General features: G+C 43.9%; 1 protein-coding gene across 9 annotated transcripts in view; it reads left to right on the top strand.

The window, feature by feature from the left end:
• CFLAR (CASP8 and FADD like apoptosis regulator) overlaps positions 1-13295 on the top strand; it is a 28961-nt gene extending 15666 nt beyond the window's left edge. For all 9 annotated transcript variants that reach the window (XM_035137158.3, XM_088673848.1, XM_035137173.3 and 6 more), the window contains 5 exons: positions 2199-2244; positions 3797-3846; positions 5048-5123; positions 9604-10084; positions 11558-13295. In XM_035137158.3, coding sequence (XP_034993049.2) covers positions 2199-2244; positions 3797-3846; positions 5048-5123; positions 9604-10084; positions 11558-11693 — 789 coding nt within the window. In that variant the 3' untranslated portion in view covers positions 11694-13295. The remainder of the gene's footprint in view (positions 1-2198; positions 2245-3796; positions 3847-5047; positions 5124-9603; positions 10085-11557) is intronic.
• Positions 13296-15865: the final 2570 nt, after the last annotated feature.

The raw sequence follows: 15865 nt of genomic DNA, 5'->3' as shown, positions 1-15865 counted from the left end.
GCCGACAGTAAGGACAGGTCCCAGGGTTCGGAGAAGCGCTGCGCAAGCGCTTCTCCAAACCCCAGGATGTCTCCTTGCTGTCGGCGGCTGGGAGAGAGGAACGGAGGAGGAGAAAGCAGCGCTTTCTCCTCCGTTCCTGTCCCCCTGCCGCCGACAGTAAGGACAGGTCCCAGGGTTCGGAGAAGCGCTGCGCAAGCGCTTCTCCAAACCCCAGGATGTCTCCTTGCTGTCGGCGGCTGGGAGAGAGGAACGGAGGAGGAGAAAGCAGCGCTTTCTCCTCCTCCGTTCCTGTCCCCCTGCCGCCGACAGCAAGGACAGGTCCCAGGGTTCGGAGAAGCGCTGCGCAAGCGCTTCTCCAAACCCCAGGATGTTCTAGCGCCCGTTATTGAACGGGCTGAAATACACTAGTTCCAAATAAGTTCTGAGAGTTAATTAATCAGCAACAGGAGTCCCTTACCGAGCAAGGGATATTTACTTGCCCTACTCACACAAAGGGGCAAGCATTTGTGTCTCCCCAGAAATGCCAGGAAGCTGCAGGAAATGGATACAAAGGTCCCTCACAGCCAGCAGCCACCAATCTAGAATCTTACCACATTCTGCTGTGTGTGCATGCAAACCCACAATGCCATAAATCATATCTGGTTAACGCTACTGTAAATCTTGGCACGTAAGCACGCACCCCTTTTTTAAGTGAACAAGTGCTCCAATTGAAGAACATAAGACTAACCCTGCAGAGTCAGGTCCTACATCCCAGAATATTGTTTTCAACAGTTAGTGGCCAGATGCTCGCGAAGCTTAAAGCAGGGCATGAAGACAGCAGCTATTCTCCGTGTCGTGCTTTGCTTCTGCGACTGCTGGTGGAGGTTCCATTTTGGGCCACACGTTTAGAGCATTGTTATACCACTTTAAACAGTCGTGACTTTGCCTCAAACAACCCTAGGGGCTACTTTGTTAAGGGTGCTATTAGGAGACCCCCCTGTTCCCCTCCACACAGCTACAACTCCCAGAGTTTCCCCGGGAAGAGAGATTGATTGTTAAACCGCTCTAGGAATTGTAGATCTGTGAGGCGGTCTCCTCACAACTCTCCACACCCTTAATAAACGACAGTCTGCACAATTCTTTGAGGAAGCCATGACTATTAAAATGGTATAATGGTGCTTTAGGTATATGGCGAAGGTATGGCCATAGTTCTATCCTCTGTGAATGTGTTTAATCCACTTTTAAAAAAATAAATAAATCATTTTTAAAGATACTCCATATGCAACAGCGATATGCACACACACCCTTTGCAAATTACCAGAATTATAAGTCACTTACGCATCTAACTCCTCACTGCTCTTCTGAACATGTAAAGCCAACCAATAGATCCATGTAGAAGACTGAAAAACCAGACTTTTAGTATCCTTGTTTCAACAGTGTCTTCAAAATTTCCAATGTCCACGTGACAGTTAGCTTACAAGAGCTTTAGCTGAACACATTCTGGGAAGTTAAAAATGGCAACACGAACAGCCCTTTGAAAAGAGAATCCAAAATATTTTCAAAAAGCCACAAGTTGTTTAAGAAGAGTGGTCTTTAGGACACAAGGAAAAAAGTCCTTCACGTATTGCTTGTAGCAGCAGATCCCATCACAAATAGTGTCTTTCTGGGAGAAGGATTTCCTTTTGTAAGTCCTGGATCTACTACAGATTGCATCCACTGCGTGGCCCTAAGCCATGGGTAGGCAAACTAAGGCCGGGGGGGGGGCAGATCCGGCCCAATCACCTTTTAAATCCGGCCCACGGACGGTCCGGGAATCAGTGTGTTTTTACATGAGTAGAATGCCCTTTTATTTAAAATGCATCTCTGGGTTATTTATGGGGCCTGCCTGGTGTTTTTACATGAGTAGAATGTGTGCTTTTATTTAAAATGCATCTCTGGGTTATTTGTGGGGCATAGGAATTTGTTCATTCACCCCCACCCCAAAAAAATACAGTCCAGCCTCCCACAAAGTCTGAGAGACAGTGGACCGGCCCCCTACTGAAAAAGTTTGCTGACCCCTGCGGCCTAAGCTCTAGAATAGGGAGGGGAACTTGATGACCTTTACCCAGATATTGTCGTAATACTTGCCTTCCTATATTGTCTCTCCCTTTCCTAAGAATTTCCAGGGTGGAATTTTTAACAAGAAGTGAAATGTGATGAGTTGTTGGTTTCATTTGCAGGTTGCGAACCAAGGAAGGCTGTCAAATGGAGAGTGTGCCTTTCAGGGTAAGTAAGGCCTGTTAATCATTAGTAGCCTTGTGCTGCAATCCTGTACCCACTGACTTGGAAGTGAGCCCCTTGGAGCTCAGTGGAACTTATTTCTGAGTAGACACGTACTGTATAGGGTGGAGCTGTTCAGACTGTCAGTCCAGAAATGTAGTTTTGTAAAGAAAACATCCAACATTCTTTTGAGTGCTGGGAAAGACGGATCAAAGGTTTGAACTGGGATCTTCCATATCCAAACCTGACGCTCTAACCACTGTACGTCAGTGCCTGTCTTATGCTCGGGCATCTGGATCTCTTTATGCAGGAATATGCACCAAACCCTCCCCATTTGTTTTAATGTGTTTTTAACAGTCATATTTCAACAGCCACAGATCTTGAACACACTTCTGGATCCCCTATGCAATTTGTTTAATCAAATTGACATTAAATAGCATTGTGAGTTTCCCTATATTGGGGGGGGGGGAATTATGTCTGATGTTTTACGATTTTTAATATGTGCTGTACGCAGCCCAGAGCAGCCGGAGAAACCCAGCCAGATGGGCAGGGAATAATAATAATAATAATAATAATAATAATAATAATAATAATAATAAATATTTTGGCCGGGTGAAAAGTTATAATGCTGGTGTTGTGTATTGAATTTGCAGGCACAGCACAGTAGCAGAGCAGCCAGGAACTAGTTAAAGAAGGTAGTGATTGCTTTTAATTAGCTTCACCTGGGTTGAGTAGGCTAGCCCAAGTGCCTACCGTATATGTAGCAGCAGGGTGGGGTTTTTTTGTGTCTCAGCTGGGGTAGATGGATGTAAGGGGAAGAAAGTACAGAGAACCTCCCCCTTGCATCAGAAGTAGCTCCTCCCCAAGCGGTGATGGAAGTGAGGGCTCTGAGGAGGCCAGTCAGGAAGTGGAGAGAGAGGGCCAGGGCTCCAGCAGCATGGGAGAGCCCCGGCTACACAGGATGGAGGAAAGGGAGGGAGAGAATGGGGAAAAGGAAAGCATGGAGCATAGACCCTTTCCTCCGGTTCCGGAATTACGCAGGAGAAAGAAAAGGAGGAGATTCACTGTCCCGAGACTCCTATGTTGGAGGAGATCGCGTGGGGGGGGGGGGCAGTGCCGGATTCTGCATCGGAATGAGCAGACATGTTTTTACACACCTGTCTCACTGTAAATAGACTGCACTAATAAAAACTGTTTAAAGACAAGCATGCGGCGCGTCGTTACTCTAGAGTAGTCGCAAGAACCCCCGACAATGATGATGATGTTTTTGGCCTGGTGAAATGTACCATCAGGGGTTGGCAACACAGTGTCCTCGAGGTCTTGTTAGACTTCAACTCCCATCACCCCCAGCTAGCATCATCCCCTGTTCAGGGATGATGGGAATTGTAACCCAAGAATTTCTGGAGGTCAGCCTTTTTCCTATCCCTGCTATAATGTCACAGCTGTTTATGTGTGTATGTGTCTTTATGTGTTGTTGTTTTTTTAAAAAAATAAACATGACCTTGTGGGAAAATACAGATCTTCCATAAATAACAATATTGAATTTTTGCATTTGCAGCAGCAAAAGTTAACATATCAATACCAGAAACAGGAGGAGCCCAAGCACAGGTATTGTACAATATATGGGTGCATGTGTCTTTCCTAGTTACCATTCAGACCCATTTCTTTCAGTGCAGAAAAGGGTTGTAATTTTAGAAAGTAATGAATTAATTAAGTAATGGATTGGTGCTTTTAAACCTGGCTGTTCTTTCTCCTGTGCCTTATTTAGAGCTGTTGCATGCATTGCATTTGGAAGGCAAGTGAGGGGGGACAAGTCCTTCCTCTTTAAATTCTTCTGCTTTGCCTGCCACCTTATTTTCATGACTGTGAGATTTTCATGGCCCCTGGGCCAGACACACAAGAAAATCACAACACGATCTGCCCTTTAGAACGCTACAGATAAAGGAAATTGTGCGTGAGGACTCAAGTACTTGAGCTTTAAACAAAAGCTGAGGGCTAATTGACTCTTGCCGTCTTGTCGCCAGCATTTCTCTGCTCAGCTTGAGACTGGGGGGGGGGGAGCTGCTGTCAGAGTCCTGGGAACTAGGTCCAACTAACTTTAGACTACAGTACTAATCATGCCTGCCCATTGAGTTCAGTGGGAGTTACTCCCAGGTTAGTAGAGTTAGGATTGCAGCCGTAGTCTAGATCCAACCCATAGACCTCTCCCAGACCTAGGTGAGAACCATTGTCTCTTAAAAAAAAAACTATCACTGCCAACGCCTCTGTTATCTAAGGTCTACTTTCACTCGGTTCAGGGCCCCGCTCAACTAGGAATTTATTGCAGGTGTATTCTGTACAATAAAAGTGCATTAGAGGTAGATATGCATTGTACTAATCCATACATCATTCCGCTTTATTAGATGTTCCCCAACATTATTGCCATCCTGGGGGCACTATGCTACAACAAAATAGTGTGCCAGGTGCAGAGTGTGTTGGATAAACCGCAACATTTGTAGTAAAGAAAAAAGAAGTCGCCGGATTTTAGCAGGAAGTTACGGGGCATGCACCAATTGGAAGCAAAGGATGATGTCTGCCCTGAGATTTTTGCAGGCACAAACAGTACGGGAAGTGGGATTATTCTTAACCCGCTTCCGATACCCCAATGAGCACTAATCATCATGAATGCACAGTAAAAAGGACATCTAGGGGTATCCTTAGAACTACACTAGGCCTGGCAAGAAAACCAAAACCTTGGAAAAGGGAATGAGGAGAAGGTCCATGTATTGGAGATAGGATCTAAATAATTACATTTTGTCCTTCAACGCAGGTCCTTAACAAATACAGAATGCGGAGCAATCCCTTGGGAGTATGCTTGATTATAGACTGCATTGGCAATGATACAAGTAAGTGCTAGGAAAAAGTGAATTCCTCCTTAACTGCTTGAGTCTGCAACTTGCGTAATCTTTTAATAGCTCAGATTTGATGAGATGGGCTCAGGCTCCCAGTTTTTCTTTGCTTGTAAATCAACAGTGACTGAAAGCTCAAGTTGATAATTAGGTACGTGGCATTGGTATAGCGCCCTGAAGTGGTCGAAGTTCTCTGCAAACTGTATTTTGTAGATTTGTCGCAAAAAAAAGTCTTCCAGGGAGGGGAAGGGAGGCGGTCCCTAGATTAACAGATCACCCAAAGTTTTAATTTGCCCTAGATTATGTGATAGGTTTAAAGACTTTGCTAAGACTGTGTATATACGCTATACCTTTAAAGCACATTCCCTGCTCCCTACAGAATTCTGGGTACTGTAGTTTGTTAAGAATTGCTGGGGATGGTTACCCTGTGAGGAGTAAACTACAGGGCCCAGAATTCTTTGAGGCAAAGAATGTGGTTAACTTTAAAGGTTAAAGTTACTTTAAAGGTACAGTACTTTAAAGGTATAGCGTGTACGAAGTCTGAAAGTGCTGTTTCCCGCTTGGCACTACATTGTATAAACTAGTCCCTTACAATTTGTTGCCGTTTTGTAATAAAAAAGAGCAAAAGGGAAGCAGGTGGGAGATGATAACTTTTGATTCAATAATACCCAGAACAATCCAAATAAGACAATATGGATGCTATATGTTTAAAAAGAAATTGAAAAAGCACAGTCAAGATAGCATGCAGTTGGGGAGGCATAATCAAAGGCATAACTTGTAGGTTCCTGCAACGCTCATTCCATCCAGTAGTAAAAGGACAGTTGGGGTGGGGGAACTTACATTTTATAAGCATTTTCTTTCCTGTTTTTGTGCGGAAAACTTTGCCTGGAAATGGACTTGCATGTATCACTTTGTGTTTCCTTTTCGTCTTGAACCCTGCACCCACTTTTGATCTGAGAAGGGAAATTTACGCTTTTTCCTCCACGTCCTTTCGATTTCAAGGGCTAGTCCCAGTCTACACATGCAGCACAATGAGACGGTAGCCAGCACAGCACAGCGGTTAACGTATTAGACTAAAAGCTGGGGGATCCAGATTCAGATCCTCAGACAACCCTTACCATGAAGCCCCCTGGGTGACCACGAGCCACTCTGCTCATCTAATCCATTATTTCATAGGGTGGCTGTGCAAATAAAATGGGATAGGGAGGAAAACCCTGCAAGCCCACTATGAGCTGCTTGGAGAAAAGTTGGGATGTAGCTGTGAGAAAACCAGATGAATAAAAATGCTGCAGTGGTTTTGTTGTTTGTTGTTGTTTAGTCGTTTAGTCGTGTCCGACTCTTCGTGACCCCATGGACCAGAGCACGCCAGGCACTCCTGTCTTGCACTGCCTCCCGCAGTTTGGTCAAACTCATGTTAGTAGCTTCGAGAACACTGTCCAACCATCTCGTCCTCTGTCGTCCCCTTCTCCTTGTGCCCTCCATTTTCCCCAAGATCAGGGTCTTTTCCAGGGAGTCTTCTCTTCTCATGAGGTGGCCAAAGTATTGGAGCCTCAGCTTCAGGATCTATCCTTCCAGTGAGCACTCAGGGCTGGTTTCCTTCAGAATGGATAGGTTTGATCTTCTTAATCTATGAGGAGATTCAGAAGTGGTATCCCCCTCCTCTTTCTTAAAGTATGTGTGTAGGCCAGGCAAGACCCTTCGTCTGATCATTGCTGAAATCTGCAAGGTGCTGAATGGCCTTCTGGGGTCTGATCAGAGCTTGGCTTGATGACATGGTGCCAGTTGTTTGCAGAATTTGCCTTCCCTTCTCTAAAAGATTGTAGATTTCCTATTCTGGAAGTAATCAGCCAGAATTGAGCTCGAAGTGGTTGGGAACGGGGACGACAGTCTCTTAACATAACCAGGAGAAAAATTGTGAAATCAGAACCGCTTACAAACCTGGATGGGAAACTCATCTTAGATAAGTTTACCTGAACTCTCTGGGATCAATTGCTCCTTCACACCTCTAATCTCCCTCTGCTGCACTCGCAATTGGATCCATTAATGAATTTTCGGGGGTGGATCTAACCATGCCTAGGAATACATTATCATGAGAAAAAGCAGAGGTGCCTAATTCATGCTTTCAAAACAATATTTCGCCTTAGTTTTACTTAGAATCTAATCTATTCTCATTGTAAAACTATTGTCTATTCTCCTATTCTGTCCATAACCATCTTTTTCTACAAGCTTTAAAGCATTTTTGTGTGTTGCTTCCCCCCCCATGAAACAGCACAAAAATATATATTTGTTTTCTTTTGATTTTTTTTTAATGATACTGCAACATTTTTTAAAAGGGATGCCCAGGCTAACCCTTCTTCACCTCCAGCCATTTATTTAGTTTTTGGAAACCCCACCCCCCTTACATAAGTAAAAATAAAAATCTCTTGAGGGCTTGATACATGCTACTGGAACACACAAGTGGCTAAAAATAGCACAAATGAGTGCAGTCAAGGCCGTTTTGTGCCTTTAGGGGGGGATGAGAACAGAGGAAGAAAAGGAACAGTAACCTTTTCTCTCCTGTTTCTCATCAGCAACCATCTCGGGAGACGAGGCAGTTTTATGCACAGCTTAACACGTCTCGCCAAAATTAAATGTATGCAGGTTAATTGTTGTAAGGATGTGGTAGAACTACAGCCAAGATCTCTGTATCTGGATATTAGTGTTTATGAAGGAATGAATCGAATCACTTCCTCTAAAACAGCTTAGGGAGGTCTGACCATACTCAGTAGTTGTAGAAAGGTGGCTGTTCGCTTGCTGAGAGAAGAAGAAGAAGAAGAAGAAGAAGAAGAAGAAGAAGAAGAAGAAGAAGAAGAAGAAGAAGAAGAAGAAGAAGAAGAAGAAGAAAATGGAAGGGGGTAGTGGAATGAATGATTTCCTGGTGTGGGAGGGCATGCTTGGTGGAATCCCTGAACTCAGGGCTCAGGGCTTTAAAGGTAAATATCAGCACCTTAAATTGGGCCTGGAAATATATAGGCAGCCTGTGTAATTAATGTAAAGTCTCCGTAACATGCTCAGATCTTTGAGCATTCAGCAATGGTCTTGCAGCCCTATGCTGTCTCAGATGCCGTTTCCAAACCGCCTTCAAAGGCTACTCGACGTAGAAAGCGTTGCTGTAATCCCACCTGGATGCAGCTAAGGCAGGTGCGGGGAATCTCGGTCCCATCCAGCAACGCGGTCAGGGATGGAGTCAGGATTCTACCAACATCCAGAGGGCTGCTAGTTCTGCATCCCTGGACTAAGGCATGTGCTCCTGAGACCAGATTTGATTTCTCCAGGCGTGGCTGAAGCTGCTAGAAGCAGCTGTTGGACGTTGCCTCTCATATCACTAGAACTCAGGATGTTGGGCTACATGGGACTTGGGCCTGATCCGGCAGGGCTCTTTTGTATTAAGATTTCAGGAGCACCCACTAGGCTATGGACTTGGTCTTTCATGGGGAGTTCAGGTTGTATGCCTGCACCCAGGTAATGAGCGTCAACAAGCGACATGGCTGTCCAACTTCCTGTATGGGCAACCTATGCGGAAGTATTTCGATGAGTTGGTGATCTAACTCGATTGCCCTCTTCCTGCCCCCTGTTCCTTCCTTTTGACCTATCTTTTGTTAAACTCTTTCATGGCTGAGAACAGCCTTCAATGTCCTAGTCCTAATCTTTTGGAAGGAAGTGATATTGCTGGGTACCTTCTTTTGATGTTGGACATTGTTTGAAGAAAGTGAGGCACTGGGAGAGGTGGCTAATGAATACCGTGTTTTTCCGTGTATAAGACGCCCCCTATTTTTGGGGACTCCAAATTAGGAAAATGGGGGGAGATTGCCCAGAGTTGTTGAGCGTAAGCCACCTATCGCCACTACCGTCCTATCACCCGCCCAATTACCGCAGCGGCAGCAAATCAACACCAGCCCTTGCTGCAGCAACCAGTAACTCGCCAAATAGCCGCTGAAAATCATAGGCTTGTGGCAACAACCGATCCCACGCCCCCCTATTCACTATCAGTGTATAAGACCACCACCAATTTTTAACATAATTTTAAAATAAAAACCCTTGTCTTATACACGGAAAAATATGGTAATCTGCACATAGCTAATAGCACGTAGCCTGTCAGGCAAGCCACGTAGGCGAAGAGGCTAGCTAGCTATAAATCAGATGATTTTGCGCCGAGTTCTGAGAAGCTCATGCATGGACTGATCAATTGCAGGGATGTGCAAACACAAGGATACCTGGAGATTCCCTTCGCCACTTTTTGAGAGCTTCCAAGTGGCAGATTGAAGGGCTTGCTTGGCAATATATATATATATGGCTTCCTGTTGAGAATAAAATCTTAAATCTTCTCACTCACCTGTGTTTTGTATTGCCTCTGAATATCATTTTAAAAGAACCACCTTGCATTTGGCAAGACACTTCCGTAATTTCTTTTTTTGGGGGGGCGCTTTTCTTTCTCCAGGTATGTTGGCAGAAGCCTTCCGAGCCCTGTCCTTCGAAGTCCGCTGTTGCCTGTTCCCGAGCGTGGACTCTTTGGTGCGTGAGCTGTTCGAAGTCGCGAGGCTGAAGCAGCACAAGGACTACGACTGCTTCGTTTGCATCCTCGTCAGTCGAGGGGACGAACAAGGCATCTTCTGCACTGACCACAGTCTTCCTGCGTTCTCCCTGGAGAGGGTGAAGAATTTCTTTACTGGCGATGCGTGTGTTTATCTCTCGGGGAAACCAAAGCTGTTCTTCGTCCAGAACTACGTTGAGCCCGGAAACAGGCAGGAAAATACCAGCTTAATAGAGACCGATGGAGGAGATCGGTATACCATCCCGCAAGGAGCAGACATTCTCTGGAGCCAGTGTATGCTGGATGCATCGCACTTGGAGAGATTGCAGAGTGCATCCTCTTACTACTTGTCTGTTCTAGCTGAGCTTCTGACTGAGCCGCACAAAAGGTAGAAAGTTGGGGGGGGGGAGAAGGCTTTTTCCTCAACATGAACAACAGCAAAGTAACAATTCCACTTTTCCTATGGGTGGTTCTTGTGTGTACTTTGCACTTTTGTAAGAGTGCAGAAAATGGATGGAAATATGGGAATGGTTGCAGAACTTAACCCTCTGAGGAACTGCTTTCACTATATATATATATATAATTTTATGTAGTTTTTCATATTTTAGAAATTTACAATTGATTATCCAACAACCAACATAAACAGAGAATTCCAAAGAATCTCCTGAACTTCCCTCCTCCCCTTTGTGGGCCCTTGTATTAACCTTTTCCTCCTGCATCTTTTCTATTAATCCAAATCTTTTAGATTAATAATAATAATAATAATAATTTCATTTCTATACCGCCTTATATTTTTAAGAAAAATCTCAAAGCGCTTTACAACATATTAAACATCAGTAAAAACAATCCAGAATCAAATATTTCTGAAGAAAGTCCAATATAATGAACAGGAAACTAGAATATTACCTTAAAGGTTTCAAAATAAAACATTACAAAGGAGGTCAACTACAGAATGCATATTTAACACAAGCAAAGTTCACGAAAAGAATCTTAAAACATTTCAAAATAAAACATTGCTAAGTGAAGTCAAATATAAAATGCACATTTAAAAGAGCATAGTTTAGACCCCAAATTCAACACTGAACTACAAGTGTTATTCCAATCCTGCTAGTGGTTTTGATTGTTTACAATGGTTTTTAAGGTAAATTCTATATTTTCCCCATTCCTTATTAAAATTTTGGTCTTCCTGATTTCTGATTCTTCCGGTCATTTTTGCCATTTTGGCACAATCCATCAACTTAATCTGCCATTCTTCTCTGGTAGGGACTCTGTCATCTTCCCATCTCTGGGCTAGTAACATCCGAGCAGCAGTACATAAATCAGGCATAGGCAACCTTGGCTCTCCAGATGTTTTGGAACTACAAGTCCCACGATCCCTAGCTAACAGGGCCAGTGGTCAGGGATCATGGGAGTTGTAGTTCCAAAACATCTGGAGAGCCAAGGTTGCCTATACCTGACATAAATAGTGTCTTCTGATCTGTTGGAATTTCGGCACCTAAGGAACTACTTTCACTTAAAAAGCCAAGGTTCTAACCATTATAGCACTGGACAGAAGAACCAGGAGCATTCTAAAGGGGTGATCTAAGGGAGCTCTGAGCTCCTGCCTCTCTTCCTCATTTTTAAAAACAAACTCCTTTTCTCTCTTCCCCCCCCCCCCCGCTTTGCTTATGGAGCATATTGCAAAGCACAGTGCAGGTGAGACTCCAGCTACCTGCCCACCATCTTAAATTGTGATCACTATGTCCAGATGCCAAAATATTATGGCAAAGTCAAGAGCTGTTCATCTGGAAATTACTTTTTTACAGATTGCTATGTGGCTATTTACAACTTTCACTCCCCCCCTTTTTTTCTTCCCCTGCAGGAAGTTGCATCTGCTGGATATCCTGTTGGAGCTGAACAACAGAGTTTATTCGCGGAACAGGACTCACCCTATGGAACAGTATTTTGTCATGTTGAAGCATACCCTAAGGAAAAAGCTTTTCCTCTCTGAGACCTAAATACTCAAAGCCTAACTCACAGCAGGTGTGCCCTAGGGGGACATCCCTTTGAATGCCACCCACTGGTTCCCCCTGTAAGGTCAAGAATCACCAGCTATGGTAGGATTTTGTCCCTTCTTTGAGCTGCCAGGCATCCAAAGTTCAGATAGATAGATGCTGGGTTAAAGGACAATATAATCAAACGTAACATAGCAGATTATTAGACGTCACTGATCACACCTCTTCATTTTTAAACTTCTTTCTCACAACCCTTTTGAGGGTTTCCTTCTGCCCTGTTCTCCACTTGGGGGTAGGTGCGATGTCAGTGGAAAGGAGGGGTGCAGACCTTAAGCACTAGAGATGTGTCTGAACTCACAGGTGGAGAGTAACGGGCAGCTACAATAAACGGAGGATGTGGCTCAGTTGAGCCACGTAGATGGAAGCGAGCACTACTGCATGGTCAGAAGAATCTGGTATAAATCCTCCAGGGGAAAAGAAACTTGGCAGAACACGTACTATTAATATATTTATTTATATTTGTTATTTTGTTCAGATATGTATATTTCACCTACACGTTTGATTGTTGCTGTTTTTTTAAAGATTCCTTTCGATCATTATTCCCTGATAATTTGTTTCTGTTTGAAAAGTTCCTTCTAATCGGATCTAAAGAAGCCCAATTTTTCTAAATGACTGCTTGAATACTCTCTTACATTAATTCATTTAAGTTTATTTAATATGTGTATTCTATTTTTCTATTAAAATAACAATCAAATTGGCTTCTAACATTGTAGCTTTCAAAATGAATTTTAGTATAATTCAGTATCTTATCATTTATTTATTTATTTATTTCTCTCGAGCAGTTCTCTTTAAAAAAATGAGAGACTTCAATGTAGGAAGTTGAGCAAAACCAATGATCAGGGTTTTTTGGTACTCTTTTCATCTCACACTTAAGCACAGTCTAAGACTAAAACAGTACATGCCCTTACTTGGGAATAAGTTTTGCTGAACTCAGTAGAATTTGCTACTCAATAAGCATGGGCAAAATAGGGCTGAGATGACTAGAACCTTTTAATTATTTTAAAATGGCTCTTACATTACCCATTGTTCATTTAGAAAACCTGTAGCCTTCCAGATGTTGCTGGACTATAACTCCCATCATCCCTGAGTGTAGCCTGTGTTGGCTGGGGCTGATGGGAATTGAAGTCCCAACATCTGGGGGTCCACATCCTTGATATGGGAACGACTCCATTTATGCACCAAAGGGGCTCCAGGTGTACATCCTTTGCAGAGTTAGTGCCTTTTTCAGTCCCATTGATTTCAAGGGACTTAAGTATACAGTACCTTGATTCTGCATAACTTGGACGGTGTCTTAATAACACATATTTAGGGGGGGGCTAAGCCCCATTGAATCCAGTGTTTCTGAGTAGGCATTCTGTGATGTAGCACAAAACATTTAATGTCGTTTGTGGATTAGTTGCCAAATGATGGTTCACGGGGAAACATGGCAAAGACCAAATGGGGAATGCAACTAGATGTTAGGGGTGTGCAAATGTCTTGTTTCATTGTTTTCCACTTGATTGAAGTTTGGAGATTTCTAATAAATATTTGCAAACATTCTGAAAATTATGTTCTTTTATAAGTGATATCCAGCTGTGAATATCTACCAGCCCATCAGACTTCTGCTGGTGCAATGGGATGCGCCCCCACCCCACCCCACCCCATTCCTAGATCCTTCATACATTCTCAATATCTGCTCTCGAGGGTTTGAGAATCCTCTAGAGCAGTTTTGGGGAGAGAGCAAGGACTGGGGTAGGAGGAGCAGGGGCTGGAGAGGAAGGGGGAGTCAATGTTGGCTTATTCTCCTATAACCAATATTAAATTATTATATTTCCGGTATTGTATTAAGTATTTCAGATATTAAATTGAATCTTGTCTTAAGGGACTCATTGTTAAATAATAACCTGCTCTCTTAACATGCCTTAAAAGGCTAGAATTTTTCCCGTTTTGGTCACTTGACAGTACTTCAGTGTCACAGGATCTCTTGGGTACCTCTTCTAGTAATATGTTGGTTCCTTAATTTTTATGTGGAACTAGCTGGCCCTGCACGCGTTGCTGTGCGTTAGTCTGTGAAATGGAGGGTAATAGCCCCCCTTCAGATCCCCCTGAGCCTCAGAGTCCCCCTGAGTTGAGGCGAGACACTGTGGAGAGGGCAGGTTTCATCCCTGTGTCTCCCCCCCCCCGTTCTGACCCATTACGTACCCCTGCCCTCTATTGCCCCCCCCCTTACCTCCACTTGGCCTAGTCTGGAAAGCGGCCTAGTCTGCAAAGCCGAGGTGAGATATTGTGGAGAGGGCAGGTTTCATCCTTAATGGCCGCCTGTGTGGTTTAAGTTGCTTGGTTGATGATGATGTCATTTGGTTTGTGGGTGTGGCTTAGATTTCTCAGGAAGGGAGGGGGTGTACTGTGGGAGGAATTCCACTTGAGGGCGCTGTTTGACTTGGTGGAAAAGCGGGTCAAATCCTGCCGATGTGTTTGATTTGAGGTTTTTCATGTCCCCTACAACCCTCGGGGAGTGGCCTGGATCGCTGTGTCAAAATTTCAGGACGATCGGTCAAGCGGTTACGGAGAACATAGCGGCCGTCAATTTCAAGATTTTTACATTTTTTTATATATAGATTAGGGAGGGTGGGTCTTAAGCATGCTGAACTCTCTAGGAAGAGCTAAGCTTGTTGTGCCACCTTAAGGACTAAAATAATAAATATGTTCATCTGTAGGGTGCCACAAGACTTTCCGTTCTTTTTGCTGCAGCAAGCAATAGTACAGCTGAAAAATAACTCATGTGGGATCATACTGTAAGGCTGAGAACCTGTCCAGATACCTAGAAGTAATCCCCACTGAAATTAGTGGGAATTGTTTATGAATGTACATAATATTGGGTTGAATGATTTTTTATATTAAGGCAACAACATCTGTAAACCAATCCTTTTCCTTATTCATTTTCTTGTTGGTTTTTAACAACGAGGGGGAGAATCTCCCCACTACCACCATACGCACACAAGGGCTGCAGTAAAAAAAAAGGTAAAAGTTAAAGGACTCCAGTCAAAGATGACAATGGGGTTCCAGCGCTCATCTCGCTTTCATCCTTCCACAGTGGGGACATTGGCAGGAGTTGATCACGGTGAGGGTTTGCTAAGCGTGCCCTCCTATTGGCACGTTTCTCCCAAGCGTCCTGAGTTCAAGTGTCTTCAAAGCCAATGGCACCTTTGGTAAAGGCCATTCTTCAATTGGAGCGCTCGCAGGCAAGCGTTTCCCAATTGTTGGTGCTTATACTACATTTTTAAAACAAAATAAAAAAATTCCTTCCAGCAGCACCTTAGAGACCAACTAAGTTTGGCATAGGTATGAGCTTTCGTGTGCATGCACACTTCTTCAGATACACTGAAACAGAAGTCACCAGATGTTCAATGGCATAAGAACCTAGCAACCCCAACATCACTCCTATCGGAAGATAAAACCTTTCAATAGCTTCTAGCCATGATGGAAGTAATGTTTGTGGGGGCGATAATCTGCCTCCGTGATTGGCAACTGTTTGCTGCTGAATGTTGTGCCCCATCCGCACTATAGATTTAGAGCATTATCATACCACTTTAAACAGATCTGGCTTCCTCCAAAGAATCCCAGGAGCTGTAGTTAAGGGTGTTGACTGACAATTGTTAGGAGACCTCCGTTCATCTCTGAGAGCTACAGTTCCCCAAATTCCCTGGGATTGGTTATTAAATTACTCTTGAGAATTGTAGCTCTTTGGGGAACTTTGTATGAAAACATGCTGGACTACACTAGCTGTTGGCCGGATCAAGCAGAACCCTCATGTTTCTGTATCCCAAGACTAAAAAAAGGCTGGAAGCCATCTCCTGAGTTCCAGAAGCTGCTACCCTATGAAGGCAGGTGTGTCCAGCCATACCCTGGTGGCAAACAAGAAACCACTTGGGAGATTTGCAGTGTCACCGAGGAACATTATTTTGTCAAGGCCCTGACTGCTCATTCTTGGTGCCCCCCCCAACTTGGCATGCCTATTCCACCTCAGAAAGACTTCAATTCCCATGACAAATTGACTGAAAAGGCTCTGAATTTTCCTTCTCAACCAACAAGACCAATGGCTGCATCAGTTCAGTGGGTCTGAGTTTCTGGCTGTG

Source organism: Zootoca vivipara, chromosome 1 (assembly GCF_965207765.1).
Source record: "Zootoca vivipara chromosome 1, rZooViv2.hap1.1, whole genome shotgun sequence".
In the NCBI taxonomy this organism is placed as follows: Eukaryota; Metazoa; Chordata; class Lepidosauria; order Squamata; family Lacertidae; genus Zootoca; species Zootoca vivipara.
Note: the sequence above shows the minus strand (reverse complement) of the source record. Positions and strands in the feature narration are given on the sequence as shown.